The sequence below is a fragment of the Microtus pennsylvanicus genome, chromosome 12, assembly GCF_037038515.1.
Source record: "Microtus pennsylvanicus isolate mMicPen1 chromosome 12, mMicPen1.hap1, whole genome shotgun sequence".
NCBI lineage: Eukaryota > Metazoa > Chordata > Mammalia > Rodentia > Cricetidae > Microtus > Microtus pennsylvanicus.
Genome location: NC_134590.1, coordinates 29393643 through 29410284, shown reverse-complemented (window position 1 = coordinate 29410284; position 16642 = coordinate 29393643). Strand labels below are relative to the sequence as shown.

The 16642-nt window shown below is 39.7% G+C and overlaps 1 protein-coding gene across 2 annotated transcripts in view; it reads left to right on the top strand.

Moving 5' to 3' along the window:
- The window catches only part of Slain2 (SLAIN motif family member 2), a 61543-nt gene that overhangs the window by 18941 nt on the left and 25960 nt on the right, over positions 1–16642 (top strand). For both annotated transcript variants that reach the window (XM_075943115.1, XM_075943114.1), the window contains exons 2-3: positions 4963–5111; positions 13155–13319. In XM_075943115.1, the coding sequence (XP_075799230.1) occupies positions 4963–5111; positions 13155–13319 (314 nt within the window). The remainder of the gene's footprint in view (positions 1–4962; positions 5112–13154; positions 13320–16642) is intronic.

Below are 16642 nucleotides of genomic sequence, written 5' to 3'. Positions count from 1 at the left end.
TCCTGTATGGCTGAATTTAGATTTGGGTTGTGGAGGAAGCTGAGAAGTGAAGCTAAAGATATAATGTAATAGGATCATTAGTCACCGTTTTTGGAAGGCAAAGGGAACTGGCACAGAAGTTTAGCAGAGGAGTGAATATTTTTGAGTCAGATTTGTATTTTAAAAAGTTGGGCTTGGTTGTGTGGTCATCAACATTTTGCCTGTAACTGGTGCATCCATTTAACACAAGAAAACAGAAACTGAAAAGCCAGATAAAAGATAATGTCTTTTATATCAGGGGAACACACTGCAGAAGATGGAAGAGAAACAAGCATCTATAATCTAGAAATATTGAGATCATTGGAGTACATGTTTAAAGCAAGAGTGCTAGCAGTGATTGGGAAGAATATAAGGCTCTCCATGTAGACCAGCACTTCCCAACCTTCCTAATGTGCGACCCTTTAGTATAGTTCCTCATGTTGTGGTGACCCCCAACCATAAAATTATTTTCACTGCTACTTCATAACTATAATTTTGCTGCTGTTATAAATTGTAATGAAAATATCTGTGTTTTCTGATGGTCTTCTGCGATCTCTGTGAAAGGGTTATGATCCACAGGTTGAGAACTGCTGCCCGAAGGGGTTGAGAACCACTGGTGTAAAGTTGTCCCTACCTTGGAAGGAGTTCTTTGGCCATCACCCGCTGCAACCAGCTTACTAACACTCAAATTCAGTGCTGTGGAATAGTTAAAATATCAATACTACAAGGAAGAAATTGTTGATCCATCCTTGTCTACCAGGAAGAATTATTGGTACCAAAGGTACTAACGTCAAAGAAGATCTAGAGAACATTCAGATGACAATCAGGCTTTTCTACAAGCAGGAAGATATTTGGAAGCCAGGAGTGGTAGTTCCAACTTTTAATCCCAGCACTTGGGAGGCAGAGACAGGGGGATCTGTATGAATCCAGCCAATGCTCCACAGTGAGACCCTGTCTCAATAAACAAAAAGATGAAGAAGGTATTTGGGAGCTCTCATCAACAACCACTTTCTTCTCTGCCTGGTTGTGGCCAGGATGGTAGTAAAGCTCAGGTCTTCCCATTCTACCACTGCCACCTCCAAGACATGATACCACTCATTGCTTCATCCATTGTTTGATTTTGTTTTGTTTTGTTTTCTGCTCAATAGCCTGGAACTTGCCAAATAGGCAAGGCTGTCTGCACAGTGAGCCCTGGGTTTTACTTGGGTTTGGGGTCAAACTCGGGTCAGCAGGCTTGTAACGCATGCAAACTATCTCCCCCCACCACTTTTTTTTAAAGACAGTTTTCAGATATGCCTAAAATTTTCCAGCCCATTCCCACACTAAATACTGTTTGATTTTCTTCTCCTCTACTGTAGGTGCACCTTTTGGATACAGGTAGTATATATTGGCAAATTTAATTTTGGTGGTTTCTTGGTTCTGTGTTCTTAATTCTGTGTTCTTAGCATGTGTCAAGCTGATGTAAAAAACTAACATATAAGGTAATGTCAGTTTTTAGGCAAATTAAACCTGGCAGCATATCTCAATTTTTCTTAGGTTGCATTACTCATGAAACTGACTAGGTCTACCAGAAATCCTCAGCATCTGCACTGAGTCCTGCACTTTCCCCCTTGGCTCCTCCTACTTTTTCTCTTCCTTGATTAGGTCGTGTATTATGACTTAAGAAATTTGAAAGTGTAAGTTAAAAAAAAGTGGTCATTACTTTTAAGAAGTCCATGTGCTTTTAAGAAATAAGCAAATGAAATATATGTATTTATTACAAGTACTTTTATTTGGATTTACTTTTTCCTTTTCTTTTTCCTCTTTTTTTTTCTTTTCTTTTTTTCTTTTGGTTTTTTGAGACAGGGTTTCTCAGTGTAATAGCCCTACCTGGCCTGGAACTAGCTCTGTAGACTAGGCTGGCCTCGAACTCACAGAGATCCACTTACCTTTGCCTCCTCAGTGCTGGGATTAAAGGCATGTGCCACCACTGCCAGACTCTTCTCAGTTTTTTATTTTCCTTTTCATTTCTTTTTTGTAGAGGCAGGGTCTCACTTTGTAGCCCAGGCTGGCCTGGAACTCACGTTGTAAACTAGGTTGGACTTGAACTCACAGAGATGAGTCTGCCTTTGCCTTCCAAGTGCTGGGATTATAAGCATCTGTCACCATAGCCTGCTGAATTTTTTTTCCTTAATTTTCTTAACTTGGTCTTCCTAAGAGCAGATCTAGATATGTGAGATACCCAGCTTATTTATCCTCTGGCAGGTTTACAAGTACTTTGAAGCATCAACTCAAGGTTTCCCAACCAAAGAATAATTTTGTGCCAGTGTCCTATAGACCTCCATTTCTAGCCTTAGTGTGGTACTAGAGACTGAGAGTAAGAGGTCCCAGTGATAGTGGGTGTGAGCATGGAGAGTCATTTCTTTATCTCCCTGGACTTGGAAAAGGTATTTAATGGAGGAAGGAACTGTCACTTCCCATAGCAAAACTGGGAGAAGCAGTTCAAGGGGAGGAGAGTTAGTGACCTTGAGACAGGTAGGAGACCGAGAAACTCGGTTACTTTTGACATTGCTATATAGTGCCATTGGCAGAATGAGAAAGATGTGGGTATGGATTAGCAGTGAGCCGGGGGAGGGGGGTGATCTTTTCATTCAATTGGGTTTTAATTACTGAGGTTTTGTTCATTTAATTAATAATAGTTGCTATATTTTAATGAAAGTAAATACTTTTCAACTTTCTAAAATATTTTAAAGTTAAAATGTAGTTTATGATACCCCAGAATTTACATATTAGTTGTATAGTTAAGTGAATTCAGTGTGTTTATAATCATCAAACCATCACCACAGCTGACTCCATCTAGAGGAAAGTGCCTTAATACCTACCTCTAGCCCTAGACAAGTACTGAGATGCTTTCTGCTCTTTGTCTTTTCTTAGGCATCTTCTGTTAATGGAATATTGTAATATGTTAGTGTGCGATACATATGTTTGACTTCTTTTACTGAAAATTTGTTTGTTGGGTGGCCTGTTCATGTTCCTTTCATTTTTTTAGCATGAGTTTTATAGCAAACAACGGACAAATTATATTCTAAGGTCTTGTGAGATGTGTGGGTAAGTTATATGAAACGGGTAAATGTGGGGAAAAGTTACATATTGAAAGTGGTGAAAATGGAGCTGAAGAGATGGCTCGTTGGTTAAGAGCTTTTGCAGAGGATTCATGCTTGGTTCCCAGCACTCACATCTAAGAACTATCTGTAACTCCAGTTCCAGTAGATCTGATACCCTTTTTTGGCCTCTAGGAGCGCTAAGCACACATATACATACATGCCAGCAAATACTCATGCACATAAAAATAAACCCATCCTTAGCCAGTGAAGTGGTGCACACACACCTTTGAATCCCAGGCAGAAGGTGGGTCTCTGTGAGTTCCAGACCAGTATTGTCTATGCAGTGAGTTCCAGGCCAGCTAGGACTACAGAGTGAGACACTGCCTAAAAAACAAAGTTGTGAAATGTCATAAAAATGGTTGTGTTGATGTTAATTATTCCCCCACAGAGTCAGTAGGCAGTAGTCACTGTGATTTTTAGAGTGGGAGGCCAAGTTGGAGATTCGTTACAAATATTTGTGGTACTTAGGCTAGAAAGAAAAGGAATGTACTGCTTTCTTCGAATTAAGTTTGTACTACAGGAGTCATTTATGTACACACTCTTGATGGTTTGTTAAAGCTAAATGATAGTGCTAGCTTTAAACTACAGACAGCGGAAAAGAGGGAGGGAATGAAAAAGTTTGTGTTGCTTTTGAAAGTAGTTTGTTTAATATGGTATTGTAGGAAAATGTTTAAATACTTTACCAGACAATTCTTCATGTTAGTGGCTTAATTTGATGAGTGTGTCAGCTTCTTGAGACATGTGTAAATGCATCAAAGCAAGATATGCTTTGTTCTGTTTATAAATTCCACTCAATTAGTGCACAAACGATCCTCCTAAAAATCAAGTATCTACATTTTTCACAAGGAATTACACCTGAAATGATTGTTAACAGCCAGTACAATCTGGATTATAGATTATTCTTTTTTTTTTTTTTTTTGGAAACAAGGTTTCTCTGTACTGGAGCTCACTTTGTAGACCAGACTGGCCTCAAGTCCTCTACCTCCCGAGTGCTGAGATTAAAGGCATGACCACCACAATCCGGTCAATCTGGACTATTTAGAGGAAGAACTCCAGTGTAGTGTATTTCTCCTGTCTGCTCACCCTTTCCCTTCTGTGAGGAGCTTTCAAACACTGTCCCTTTCTTCTTCCCTAAAACCCAAGTACATTTCCTACAAGGTGTTTGGTAAATCACTAAGGATTTGAAATGCTGATATTCAGACACACCAGTGCTTGAGAAGAGTCCTAGTTGGTACTGCATCTGGCCGGGTGTTTATGTTTGGTAGAAAGGGAAGTGGGGGAGTAGAGTAGAGCCCCTCCTGCTTCTCCACTTGATTTTTTGTTTGTTTGTTTGTTTTTGTATTTTAAGATGAGGTTTCCTTAGAGGTTTGGATCCAGTCTTGGACCAGGCTGACCTTGAGCTCACAGAGATTCCCTCCCCCACCCTGTCCCTGCCTCCCCGAGTCCTGGAATTAAAGGTGCCCAGTTTTCCACTTGATTTAATAGCATGATTGCATTAGGAAGTTAGTGAAATACTGCTGAAAACATAAATCAGTTGTTGCCAAGACAGGTGTTTGCTCATAGCTCTAATCACAGGAGAAAAGTAGTACCATCTTGAGATCTGACTTTTGGGTTCATTTTTGTGGTTGAGGTTTGAGGTAATATTGCTTGTACTAGTATCATTTTCTTGCATAATAAGTAGTTGGGATTTTAAACAAACACATCACTTACCATCCTCTATTTGAACCAGTACAGAAAGACCCTACTTTATAGTGCTGTGCTCAGTAACGAACGTTGCTCTTTTGTGTTTTTTTTCTTCTAGGCTATACTCATCACCAAAGAAAAAACTCACACCAATGCAGAAATCTGTTAGTCCATTAGTTTGGTGCAGGCAAGTTTTGGATTACCCAAGTCCTGATGTGGAATGTGCTAAAAAGTCTCTTATCCACAAACTTGATCAAACTATGTCAGGTATGTTTATGATTTTACTTGTGAATTTGTTCATTTTCTTTGGCCTAATTGCATATATGTACACAGAATGTGCATATTTAGGCAGGCAGTTCTTGCTCGATAGCTTTTATGAATCTCACTGTATACCTTCATGAAGGCTGCATTCATGCCATAGAGGTTTTTAAAACTCTTAGTCTCACTGTGGCAGATTATATCCATGAGATTATGAATTTTAATCTTTTTAATAATAACCTAAACCAGTATCTAAAATGAAAAAATGTTAGTCTGTGTCATCTTAAATTATCCCATATACCACACTTGGTAAATAGATTGTGCTGAAAAATATACATGGAGACCTAAGAGGCATCACCTCCTCACTCAAGACTGTGATTGGTCCCTGGCTCTTCAGATCCCTCATACTCATTTCCTTTCCATTCAGATATTTTTCTTTAAAGATTGTATTTATTTGTATACAGTGTCTACTTGCATGTATGACTGCAGGCCAGGAGAGGGCACTTTAGATGGTTATAAGCCACCATGTGGTTGCTGGGAATTTAACTCAGGACCTGTGGAAGAGCAGCCAGTGCTTTTAACTTCTGAGCCATCTCTACAGCCCTATTTCTTTTCTTTGTTGTACTTGGTATTTTAAATTGCCTTTATATTCTTTTAACAGCATTCACAAAGCTTACAAAATGATGTTCATGGCTATTTGTGCTATTTAGTGTAACATACCAGTGTGGGTAGAAATACAGGGAAAGTATTGTATTTCTTTGCATTTCTCTCAGTCTCTTTTAAGTGTTTTTTTTTTTAAAGTTTATTTATTTCTGTGTATGAGTACTCTAATTGCATGTATGTCTGCGTGAGAGAGGGGGCATCAGAGCCCATTATAGATGGTTGGGAGCCACTATGTGGCTGCTGGAATTGAACTCAGAACCTCTGGAAGACCAGCCAGTACTCTTTATCACTAAGCCATCTCTCCAGCCTTTCTTTCAGTCTCTTAAAACCCACTATTGATGAAATATGAAGCATGATGAGTAATTCTGAATAAGCTTTCTTTACAAAACTTTTTGGTATATATATGTGTTTGTATGTGGTATTCATGAGGGTGTGTGTACATATATATCTTGGTATAGGTACATGTATGTATGTATGTGTATATGCATGTGGAAGCCAATGATTGACATTCAATTGGCTTAGTTAGGGTATCTTTTGTTGTGATAAAGCACCATGACCAAAAACAACCTCGGGAGGAAAGGTTTTCTTTCAGCTTTATAGTTTCCCATCACTGAGGGAAGAAGTCAGGGCAAGAACCTGGAGGCAGGAGCTGATGTGGAGGCCATGAAGAAGTACTGGTTGCTGGCTTGTTCAGCCTTCTTTCTTACAACACCTAGGAAAACCAGTCCAGGGGTAGCATCGTCCACAGTGAGATGGGCCCTCCCACACCAATCAAGAAAATGCATCTCAAGCCATTCTGATAGGGGCACTTTGTTAAAGGAAGTTCCAATTCCAGACAACTTCAGCTTATATCAAGTTGACATAAAAACTAGCCAGTGCATGTGTCTTCCTTATTTGCTGTCCACCTTAGATTTTGAGACAGGGTTTCTTACTGAAACTTGGAACTCACTGATGCAGCTATGTTAACTGGCCATGGAACTCTATGTAATTCCCTTTCTCCACCTGCTCCTGCACTGGGTTCACAAATGTGTATGTACTGCTGTGTTCAGGATTTTATGTGAGTGCTGGGGATCTGAACTCAGGACCTTGTGCTTGTAGACACTTAAAAATTAAAGAACTAATCTGTATGTGAGAGTATTTTGCCTGTATATGTGCATATGTATGACCCACAGAGACCAGAAAAGGGCATCAGAGTCTCTGGAACTCAAATTACAAATGGTTTTGAGCCACCCTGTGGGTGCTAGGAATTGAACCAGGGTTGTCTGCAAGAGCAGCAGCAAGTACTCCTCTTAGCCACTGAGCCATTCCTGCAGCTTGCAGCTCACTTGTTTTTAGTTTTTCTTTTCATTACAGCTGTGTAGTTAAAATTTTCTGCTTTGGCTTTATTATAGATGTGTGTTCTTAGGTTAGAGTTTAAGCTGAAAGTGATCAAGAACACAGAAGGAAGGCTAGGTAAACAGTTAAGCTGAAATGCTATAAGTAATGGTTATTATGTGCAAATAACTTTAAGGAGGTAATAACAGAGCTGCTGATTTTGAGTCTTTTCATCTCTGTAAGAAACTCTTTGAAAAGACAAATAGCCTGTATATGAGTTTCAAAAGGTTTTGTCTCAGTATGAATTCTTTTAGCATTATACTCTGGAACTTGATTTTTATTATATTCAATCTGTGATTGAGTGAAATAGATGGTTATAAATCTGTAGATAGCCAGGCAGTGGTGAAGCACGCCTTTAATTCCAGGACTCGGGAAGCAGAGGCAGGTGGATCTCTGTGAGTTTGAGGCCAGCCTGGTCTACAAGAGTCAGTTCCAGGACAGGTTCCAAAGCTATAGAGAAACCCTGTCGGGGGAAAAAAAATACTGTAGATAATGTGAAACAACTAAATTTTAGTCAGATGATATTAGACATTCCTTTTTTTTTTGTTGTTGTTTTTTTGTTTTGTTTTGTTTTGTTTTTCGAGACAGGGTTTCTCTGTGGTTTTGGAGCCTGTCCTGGAACTAGCTCTTGTAGACTAGGCTGGTCTCGAACTCACAGAGATCCACCTGCCTCTGCCTCCCAAGTGCTGGGATTAAAGGTGTACGCCACTGTATTAATATAAGCGGCGGGGCTGCCGTTCTGTTGTATTAGGAGCAGAGGGGCTGCGTCCCCAGCACCCCGGCTGCCTGACTATCTTATGCCCCAAAATAACAACACACAAACTGTATTCTTTTAAACACTGCTTGGCCTATTTCTATCTAGCCTCTTCTAGGCTAATTCTCACATATTAATTTAACCCATTTCTAATCATCTGTGTTGCACCCCAAGGTGCGCTTACCGGGAAGATTCTAGCCTACGTCCATCCTTGGTCGGAGCTGAATCGCTTCTGCCCAGGAGAGCGGAGCATGGCGTCTCTGTCTGAGGCGTCTTACCTCACTTCCTCTTCCTCCCAGCATTCTGTTCTGTTTACTCCACCCACCTATGTTCTAAGCTGTGAGCCCAAGCAGTTTGTTTATTACTTAACCAATAAAATCAACAGCTTGATATATGACACTCCCACATCACGCCACCACCGCCCGGCTTTAGACATTCCTTAAGAGTATTCTAGGAGGATAAGGAGATGAGCCGGTGGGTAAGAACATGTTCTGCAGCAAGTGTGAGGACTTGAGGTCAAATTCCCAGTACTCTTGTAAAAAGTACCCGAAGTCAGAGCTGAGAGATGGAGATAGGAGGATTTCTGGGGTTTGTTGGCTGCCAGCATTACTGTTGGGTTCAATGAGAGACTCCGTCTAAAGGGAATAAGTCAGAAAGTGGACCCCTTGTTCTTGTAAGCCCTGTATGCATGCACTCACACACACACACACACACACACACACACACACACACACACACCACCCTAGACTTATTGGATGAAAACAAAGCTACTATATCTCAAAAATAGCAATTTTGAATGAAGGATTCTTTATTTTATTATAACAAGGGTGTGAAAGACTGTAAGAGAGCTGGGAGGTGTTTAGGGATCCAAACTCTGATCCTCATGATTGCATAGCAAGCCCTTACCTACCAAGCCATCATGTCCCCAGCTTCTCCATATTGAAGCATAGACAGTTTTGTCAAAATATGATTGTACAAAAAAGGTATGACAAACTCATTAGGGAAGCCAGCAAAGACCCCTTCTGAAATAGGAGTCTTAATCTCTAAGGCAAGGTAGGCTTTAAAAAAAATTCTTTATAGGGCTGGAGAGATGGCTCAGTGGTTAAGAGCATTACCTGCTCTTCCAAAGGTCCTGAGTTCAATTCCCGGCAACCACATGGTGGCTCACAACCATCTGTGATGAGGTCTGGTGCCCTCTTCTGGCCTGCAGACATACACACAGACAGAATATTGTATACATAATAAATAAATATTTAAAACACACACACACACACACACAATTCTTTATAGCCAGCTCCAAGACAGGGAGAGAATGTTAGTTTCTGAGACTGACCTGGAAGGAGCTAGGAGGGATTTTTCAGGTATGAACTGTTATGCCCAGATCAGAGTCCCCCCAAAACCAACTAGGAGATTGAGTCCTGTATGTAAAAGCAAAGAGCCTTTATTCTTACACAAGTTTGCAAACTCGGACTCTCTGTGTGTCCAATGTATTGGAGTGATCTGAGAGCCCCAGCTCAGTTTGGGTTGGGTTTTTATAGTAGCAAAGATGAGGACAGGACGAGAGATTTATAAGGTTCAGGATCCATGCTTCACTAACATTTGTCTAGGGGGTATCCTGGGGGAAAAAAAAATGATGGGTGTGTGCTGGCAGGTGATCCTGTCTACAATGGTTGGAATGTTAGGAATTTCCTCTTAATGGTCTCTTCCTGGGTGGTGCCTGGGTAGTCTTCAGTTTGTGTTCTTTCTTGGAACCATATGTTGCCTTAGATTAAACTGCTGAGACTCAGGCTTCTGTTGATCTTATCATGCCTGGGTCTTACATTTCCCCCTTCACAAGTCCAGTGACAGTACCCAGTCATAGGTCTTGCTCGCCCGTGGATTTAAGGAGATAGTATTGGGACCTAAGAGCCATTAGCTAACAGATTTTTACAATGCAGTGACCATCCTATCAGACCCTATAGCTCTGATCTTTGCATATAACCAAATTGTAATTATAATCCTGAATGTCCTCTTTAGTTCTGCATAAAGAACCAAGGTTATTGTAGAACCATTTTAGTTAATCCATTTATTGACAACTTTGGGCCTACTTTTTTTTTTTTTGGTATGTCATTGGGCATTATAGGTAGCCATCTTTTGTCACCCATACTAGGGAGTTCCCCCTTGTCTCAGCATTTCAACCTATTTTGGGCAGGGAGCATGGGACGTCTTCTTTTCTGTAACTACTTTGGGCTGAAATTGTGGCATTGTTATCAGGGCCCAAGAAGGCTGGAAGGCTAGCCAAAGATAAGGAGGAAATTCAGACAATGGGGCACTCATCAGAAGCATCTGGTTCACAGACTCTGTTGAAGAATCAGGGAGCACTCACATCAGCTGGACTGGTCCACATCAGCTTTCAGCAAGTCCAGGATTCACAGTCATTTGGAGCAGGTTGTAGTCAGCAACTGATGCTTAGATGTGTTTGTCAGCCAAGTGGAAACCTGTTGAGACAAGTTTAAACTAGGAACAGAAGTTAAAATTTATGTACTTAAAGGAAAATAATTTGAAACTTTCAGGTCCATATTGAAATCCATATCATAGATAAAAGCAGATAATGGGTATCTGTAAACAGCAGGAATAGACTCATACCTTTGACTCCTAGCTAAAACTACAGATTGTGGTTAGAAGCATGTATATTTTTCTACTGTCCAGAGACCCAGTTATAGATTGGACAGAGATGTCCTTGGCCTGATGAGAAACACCTTCAAGTTCATATTTAGATGGCAACCAGAATAAATCTAAAATCTTGAGCTTGTGACCCAAACAGTAAGTAAGTAATCATTGTTCGATTTGCTTATCAGAACTATGCCGTAGAAGGGGAAAGAAATCAGAAACATTTTCCATATCTTAACCTGTATTTACATCTTAAATCATTGTTAGACTCTTAAAGCTTATGAGCATTTATATTTTAAAATGTTTTTAATTAAAAGATCTAGTAACGTTAGAAAAAGCAAGGCTTGATTTCTGCATATATAAAATGAGCTAATAAGCTGGCTATAGCTTTGTGGAAAGATCTGGATACTTGCTGCTGCTAAGCTGACAAAGTTATAGCTAGCCTAGCCATCAATACTGTCAGAGATCCAAGGATAAATAAATTATACCTGAGTACGGACCAAGCAGCTTCCGAATGGACTGGAGTCCGTATACAGTTAGCCATATCCAAGTCTCCATAGCATTGGAGGCAGAAGTACCAGAACATCAGTCTTAAGAGTTTTAGCCAGGCCCATAACGTTATTTTTTTTTCCTTTGGAAGAGGGACACAGAAAAGACTGACCTTATTTTGTCTAGAAAAAAGTGGTAGAATCAATTCTCCAAGGTCCTGCTGTTTGTCCACAGTCTGGACCCGGTCCTGGCAGCAGGTGTTGCACTGGGGCATCTTGCCCAGTGGTCGGCATCATCGTAATCCAGGTGGAGACATCATGGTGTCCCTTAATCTTCTCTGGAAACCTTGGGTCACTGCTAGGATCTTGAAGTCTCTGTCTAATATTATAAGCTTTTTAATCATTATTTTAAATGCCATATTCTGTAGATATCTGAAGTATGAGGGCTGCCTAGATATGTCAGATGAAACCAACTTTGTTTCTTGTTACTTGTTTTAAATTTGACTTTGAAAACATATGTAGGGTAAGCCTAAATAAGGCTTTTCCCTGTAATTAATTTTATCAATACTTTAAGGGTGACTGACTAACTTGTATTTCCTAACAGTCTATCGTAAGTTAGCAGCTTTCATAAGACTAAGTTTTCTCAGGTTTAGCCCACAAAATTACCTGCTAACAAACCACATAGAAATTTCTATAGAAGACAGGCATTGAGCTTGAAGACTGCATGCCCCACCTTTACTACCAAACAAATCTGGGTGTCACCAAAGCTGGTTATCACAAAAGGGATTAGGTGAGGAGAATTGGTGAATCCAGGATTCAGGGATGCTTAGTAACTTTATCTAATGTTTTGGAATGGTGCTTCCCCTTGAATGCGGGGTTGGGCCACCTGTTCCTGGTGTACAGCTTTGTCAGGTTCTACCTGTCTCTTTTTGTGATTTTGATATGCATATTATCATTGTCCTTTCCTATGGAATTTTCTAACTATGTCTGTAAAAACTAGAAACCTTACGAAGATCAACCCTTATTCTTCCTCTCTTTGTACCCCCTTTTGCTTCATTTTTCCCCTTGCATGAAAAATATAAAAGATGCAGAAGTAACGTGCTTGAGTTAATTTTTTTTTTTTTTACCCTCAGATCCTCGCCTGCCATAGACTTCTAATTCTGAGCCTTGAGGGGGTACTGATGTTGGTACCCAAGACCTACACACACACAGGAACTACCACACCTGGCACCAGCTACTTTTTCCTAAGCTGCTCCTTGCTATTCTTTACCACTGTAGGCTACTCACTCCCTGCACACATGTTACATTTTAAAGATCTCCTCTCCCCAGCCCTTGTTTGTATGTTCTCTACTATTTACCTTAATGTTTGTAAATATTGGAAAAGATGGAAGGAATAACTGTCTATTTAAGGATTGATTTTTCTTGTTTATGATTTCATTTGCTGTCTTAGACCCAGACTGACTGGTCTTGAATTGGTAGAGATCCTCCTCCCACTCCTGCCAGTCCTCTTCCTCTTACTAACTGGCCCCACTTCATAGCTCTGTGTGTGTGTGTTCTAATGAGTTTCATTATGTTTGCTGACAGGAGTGTGGATGCCTTACTAGTAGCTATCACTGAAGAAAAATGTCTTAGCATCCCCCACCAACTATTAACTACATAGAATCCCCAAGAAGGGGTGGAGCCCCCTCATCCTCTCTTCTGTCCGTGACAGGATGTTGACTGCTGAATCTCAGCAAAGCTCATGTAGGCAGTCATAGCTGCTCCAAGTTCAAGAGTGCAGCAGCCATTGTTATTCATGGGAGCGTCTCTTCCACATCCCCCTGCTTCCAGTGCTACCACGACCCCTAGGCTCTGGAAGGAGTGATGGAGATATCTTAGCACTCAACAGTCACTCATTTTGAACATTTGGTCCAGTTACAGTCTAGTTATTGTTGACTACTGTACAATGGTTCTTTAGCAAAACTGACAGCAGCACTAACCTACAGACATGGACGCAGTGATAGAAAAGGTGATTTAGTGGATACATCGTGTCCTGACTTCATGGATCTTTACTAAGAAAACTTTTTGAAATGTTAACCTTTTCCCAGTTACTAAATTTGATTTTCTCCCTTTTCATTAATGCAGCTCTCAAGAGGCAAAATTTATACAATAATCCTTTCAACTCTATGAGTTATACAAGTCCTTATAGCCCAAATGCCAGTAGCCCTTACAGCAGCGGCTTCAACTCTCCATCCTCAACACCAGTGCGACCTCCTATAGTCAAGCAGCTTATACTTCCTGGGAATTCAGGTAAGGAATGACCTTACCTAATGGGCCTAGCTCAGAAAGGAACCATGCCATCACAGGGTTGCGTCCATTTTATTTAGGAAATTCTGAAGCAGTGAGAGATAATCTCTTTGTGCTCTTTTCCACTCATTCCTGTAATGAGCGCTAAGAATCCGAAGGTAAGTCAGTGACTGTGAATTATGTGCATGTCATTTTCTTCGGGGTATACTTAAGTCTGGTTTTTAAATTAGTATTTAAAAAACAGAACCACAAACTTGATTCTTTTAACCAATAAAACCTTATTTACAGCCCGTTGGGATTGTAGAATCTACAGACCTGTTTTTAAAGAGTATTAGTAAGCTTTGATACTATAGTTAAATCTTAGGTTATGATTTAATATGATTAATGTGCATATGGCACATTTATGCCAAAAACAGAAGGTGCTGTAATAGACGTGAGGAGGACAGACTGCCGTGGCCTGGGCAATTCTTGGTCTGCTACAGACATTTCTTGAGTAGCTTAGTCTTCTCAATAACTCACCACGTCACTTTTAATGCCGTCTTTTCTAACTCTAAGTGCAGCTTTCCTCGAAACTGAGTGCTATATAATTGTGTGTGCATTGTGTGTACAGTGCACAGGGAGTCCAAAAGTTGACATCAGGTGTCTCTTTCATTTTCTGCCTTAGTTTTGAGATGGGTCAGGCCAGTGAGCTCCAGAAACACCTGCCTATCAGTCCCTTGTGCTAGTTTGCAGACTCTGCTGCCTCTAGATGGTATATTCAGCAATAAGGGGCTGACCTTTAACCTCTAAGAGCCAACCAAGGGCAACAGCAATGGTCTATATTGTTTGGGGAGTCACTTATACCTGGTACCTGGGTTTTTGTTAGTCTTTGATTCCTGTGGGGAGCATTGTTAGCCCAATTGGCATAACTTAATTTAAGCTATCTTGCCTATCTCTATGTATGTATATACATATACATAAGTCATGTATGTAATTTTAGATAAATATAAGATAATAGGATTCCTTGAGGCTTATCAAACAACCTTGGTGTTTTCTGCCCTCCCTCTTTCTTCTGTGTTGCTGTTCTTCCCCATTCCAAGTTGGAACCCTTCCTCCCTATTTTTCTCTTTCTCTCTTTGTATCATCTGTTATTTCCATCTCTCAAGCTCCCCCAACCCGCGGTTCTTTCATACTTTGCTGGGTTTTTTTTTTCAGTGACTCTTATGTTTCTGTATTCACATCTGAAGATTTGAATGGCAGATGAGAAAATGTGGCATTTGTCTTTCAGAGTCTGGGTTACCTCACTCATTATAATCTTTTCTAGGGATATATATACATACACACACACACACACCACATTTTCATTATTCATTCATCAGTTGAAGGACATTTGGGTTGTTTAATTTCCTGGCTCTTTTGTATAGGGCAGCAATGAACATGGCCATGCAGATTTCTGCAGAGTAAGATTAAAGATGTTAAATCCTTTGGACTTAGGCCAAGGAATGATATGGCTGGATCATATGATAGATTTATTTTTAGCTTTTTAAGGATTCTCTATACCAATTTTCTTTTTTTTTTTTCTCAAAGTGGCTACACCCACTGATTTATATTCCCACCAACTGTGGAATGAGGATTTCTCTTTCTCCACAGTCTTGCTGACATTCGTTATAAGTTTTATTGATCTTAGTCATTCTGAATAGGGTAAGATGAAATCTCAAACACGTTTTAAATTTCTTTCCCTAAATGCTAAAGACAATGAACACTATTTGAGATATTGTTTAGCCATTTTGATTCATTCTATTGTGAGCATTCTGTTCAGATGCTTAGCCTATGTTTTAATTGGGTCATTTGTTTCCTTCATTCTGGTTTTTTGAGTTCTTTGTATGTCCTGGATATTTAATCTTCTGTCATGTATGTGGCTGGCAAAGATTCTCTCCTATTCTGTGGGGTTCTTCTTGACTTGTTTTTCTTAGCTGTGCAGAACCTTTTTGGTTTCTTTTGTTAAGATTTGTTTGCTTGTTTTTGTTTTCTGAAATAGGCTCTCTATGTAGCCCTAGCTGTCCTGGACCTCACTACTTAGACTAAGCTGGCCTCGAACTCTCAGAGATCCACTTGCTTCTGCCTCCCAAGAGCTGGGATAAAGGGCATGTGTCACAATGCCCAGCCTACTTTATAGTTTTATAAGGTCCCACTTGTCAATTGTTGGCCTTAAATACTGGACAAAAGGGTCCTATACAGAAAGTTCTTTACTACACTTATATCTTGTTGGGTATTGCCTTTGTTTTCTTCTAGTAGTTTTAGTGTTTCAGGTTTCAAGGTAATTTTTGTGTGAGATGATAGAATACAGTTCCTAATTTCATTCTTCTGTGTGGACATCTTGTTTTCCCAGCACTACTTGTAAAAGATGATGTCCTTTCTCCTGTGTGTGTGTGTGTGTGTGTGTGTGTGTGTGTGTTTTCCTCTTTCTTCAAATATCAGATAGCTGTAGTTATGAGTACTCATTTTTGAGTCTTCTATTTTATTCTGTTGGTCTATACATCTGGTTTGTACCATATTTTTATTATTTGTATTATAGCTCTGTACCACACTTTGAATTCTGAAGTGCAATCCATTCATTATTATTCTTTTTTCATGAGTTATTTGACTATCCGGGATTGTCTTTGGTGCTATATGAACTTTAGGATGGTTTCCTATTTCTGTGAAGAATTTATAGGTATTTTGATTGGGATTGTATCATTGGGTCTGTAAATTGATTTTAGTAGGATAGCTGTTTTCACCATATTAATTTTACTGATTCATGAACACAGTGTCTTTTCATTATCTAGTGTTTTTCTCAATTTCACTTGGAAATACGCACTTTTTTGTTGTAGAAGTCTCTCACCTCTTTGGTTAGGTTTATTTCAAGATATTTTATTGTTTTAATGCTAATATAAAGGGAATGTGTTCATGACCTCTTAATATATTTGTTGCTGGTGTATAAAAGGGCTACTGCTTTTTGTAAATTGATTTTGTACCTTGTCACTTTGCTGAAATTGTTAATTGTAGAAGTTTTCTTCTACATTTCTATATTTTTTGGGATCTCTTAGATACAATATCATATTGCCTGCAAATAGGGATTTTTGACTTCTTTTCTTTTTGTATCACTTTAATTTCCTTCTCTTGCCTTATTTCTCTGGCTAGTGCTTCCACCACTATATTGAAAAGGAGGGAGGATAAGTGGACAGCCCTGTCTCATTCCTGATTTTGATGGGATTGCTTCAAGTTTGTCTCCATTTATGATAATGTTGGATTCACGTTTGTCATATATATTCCTTATTTAGGAGGTATGTCCCTTCCATTCCTACATT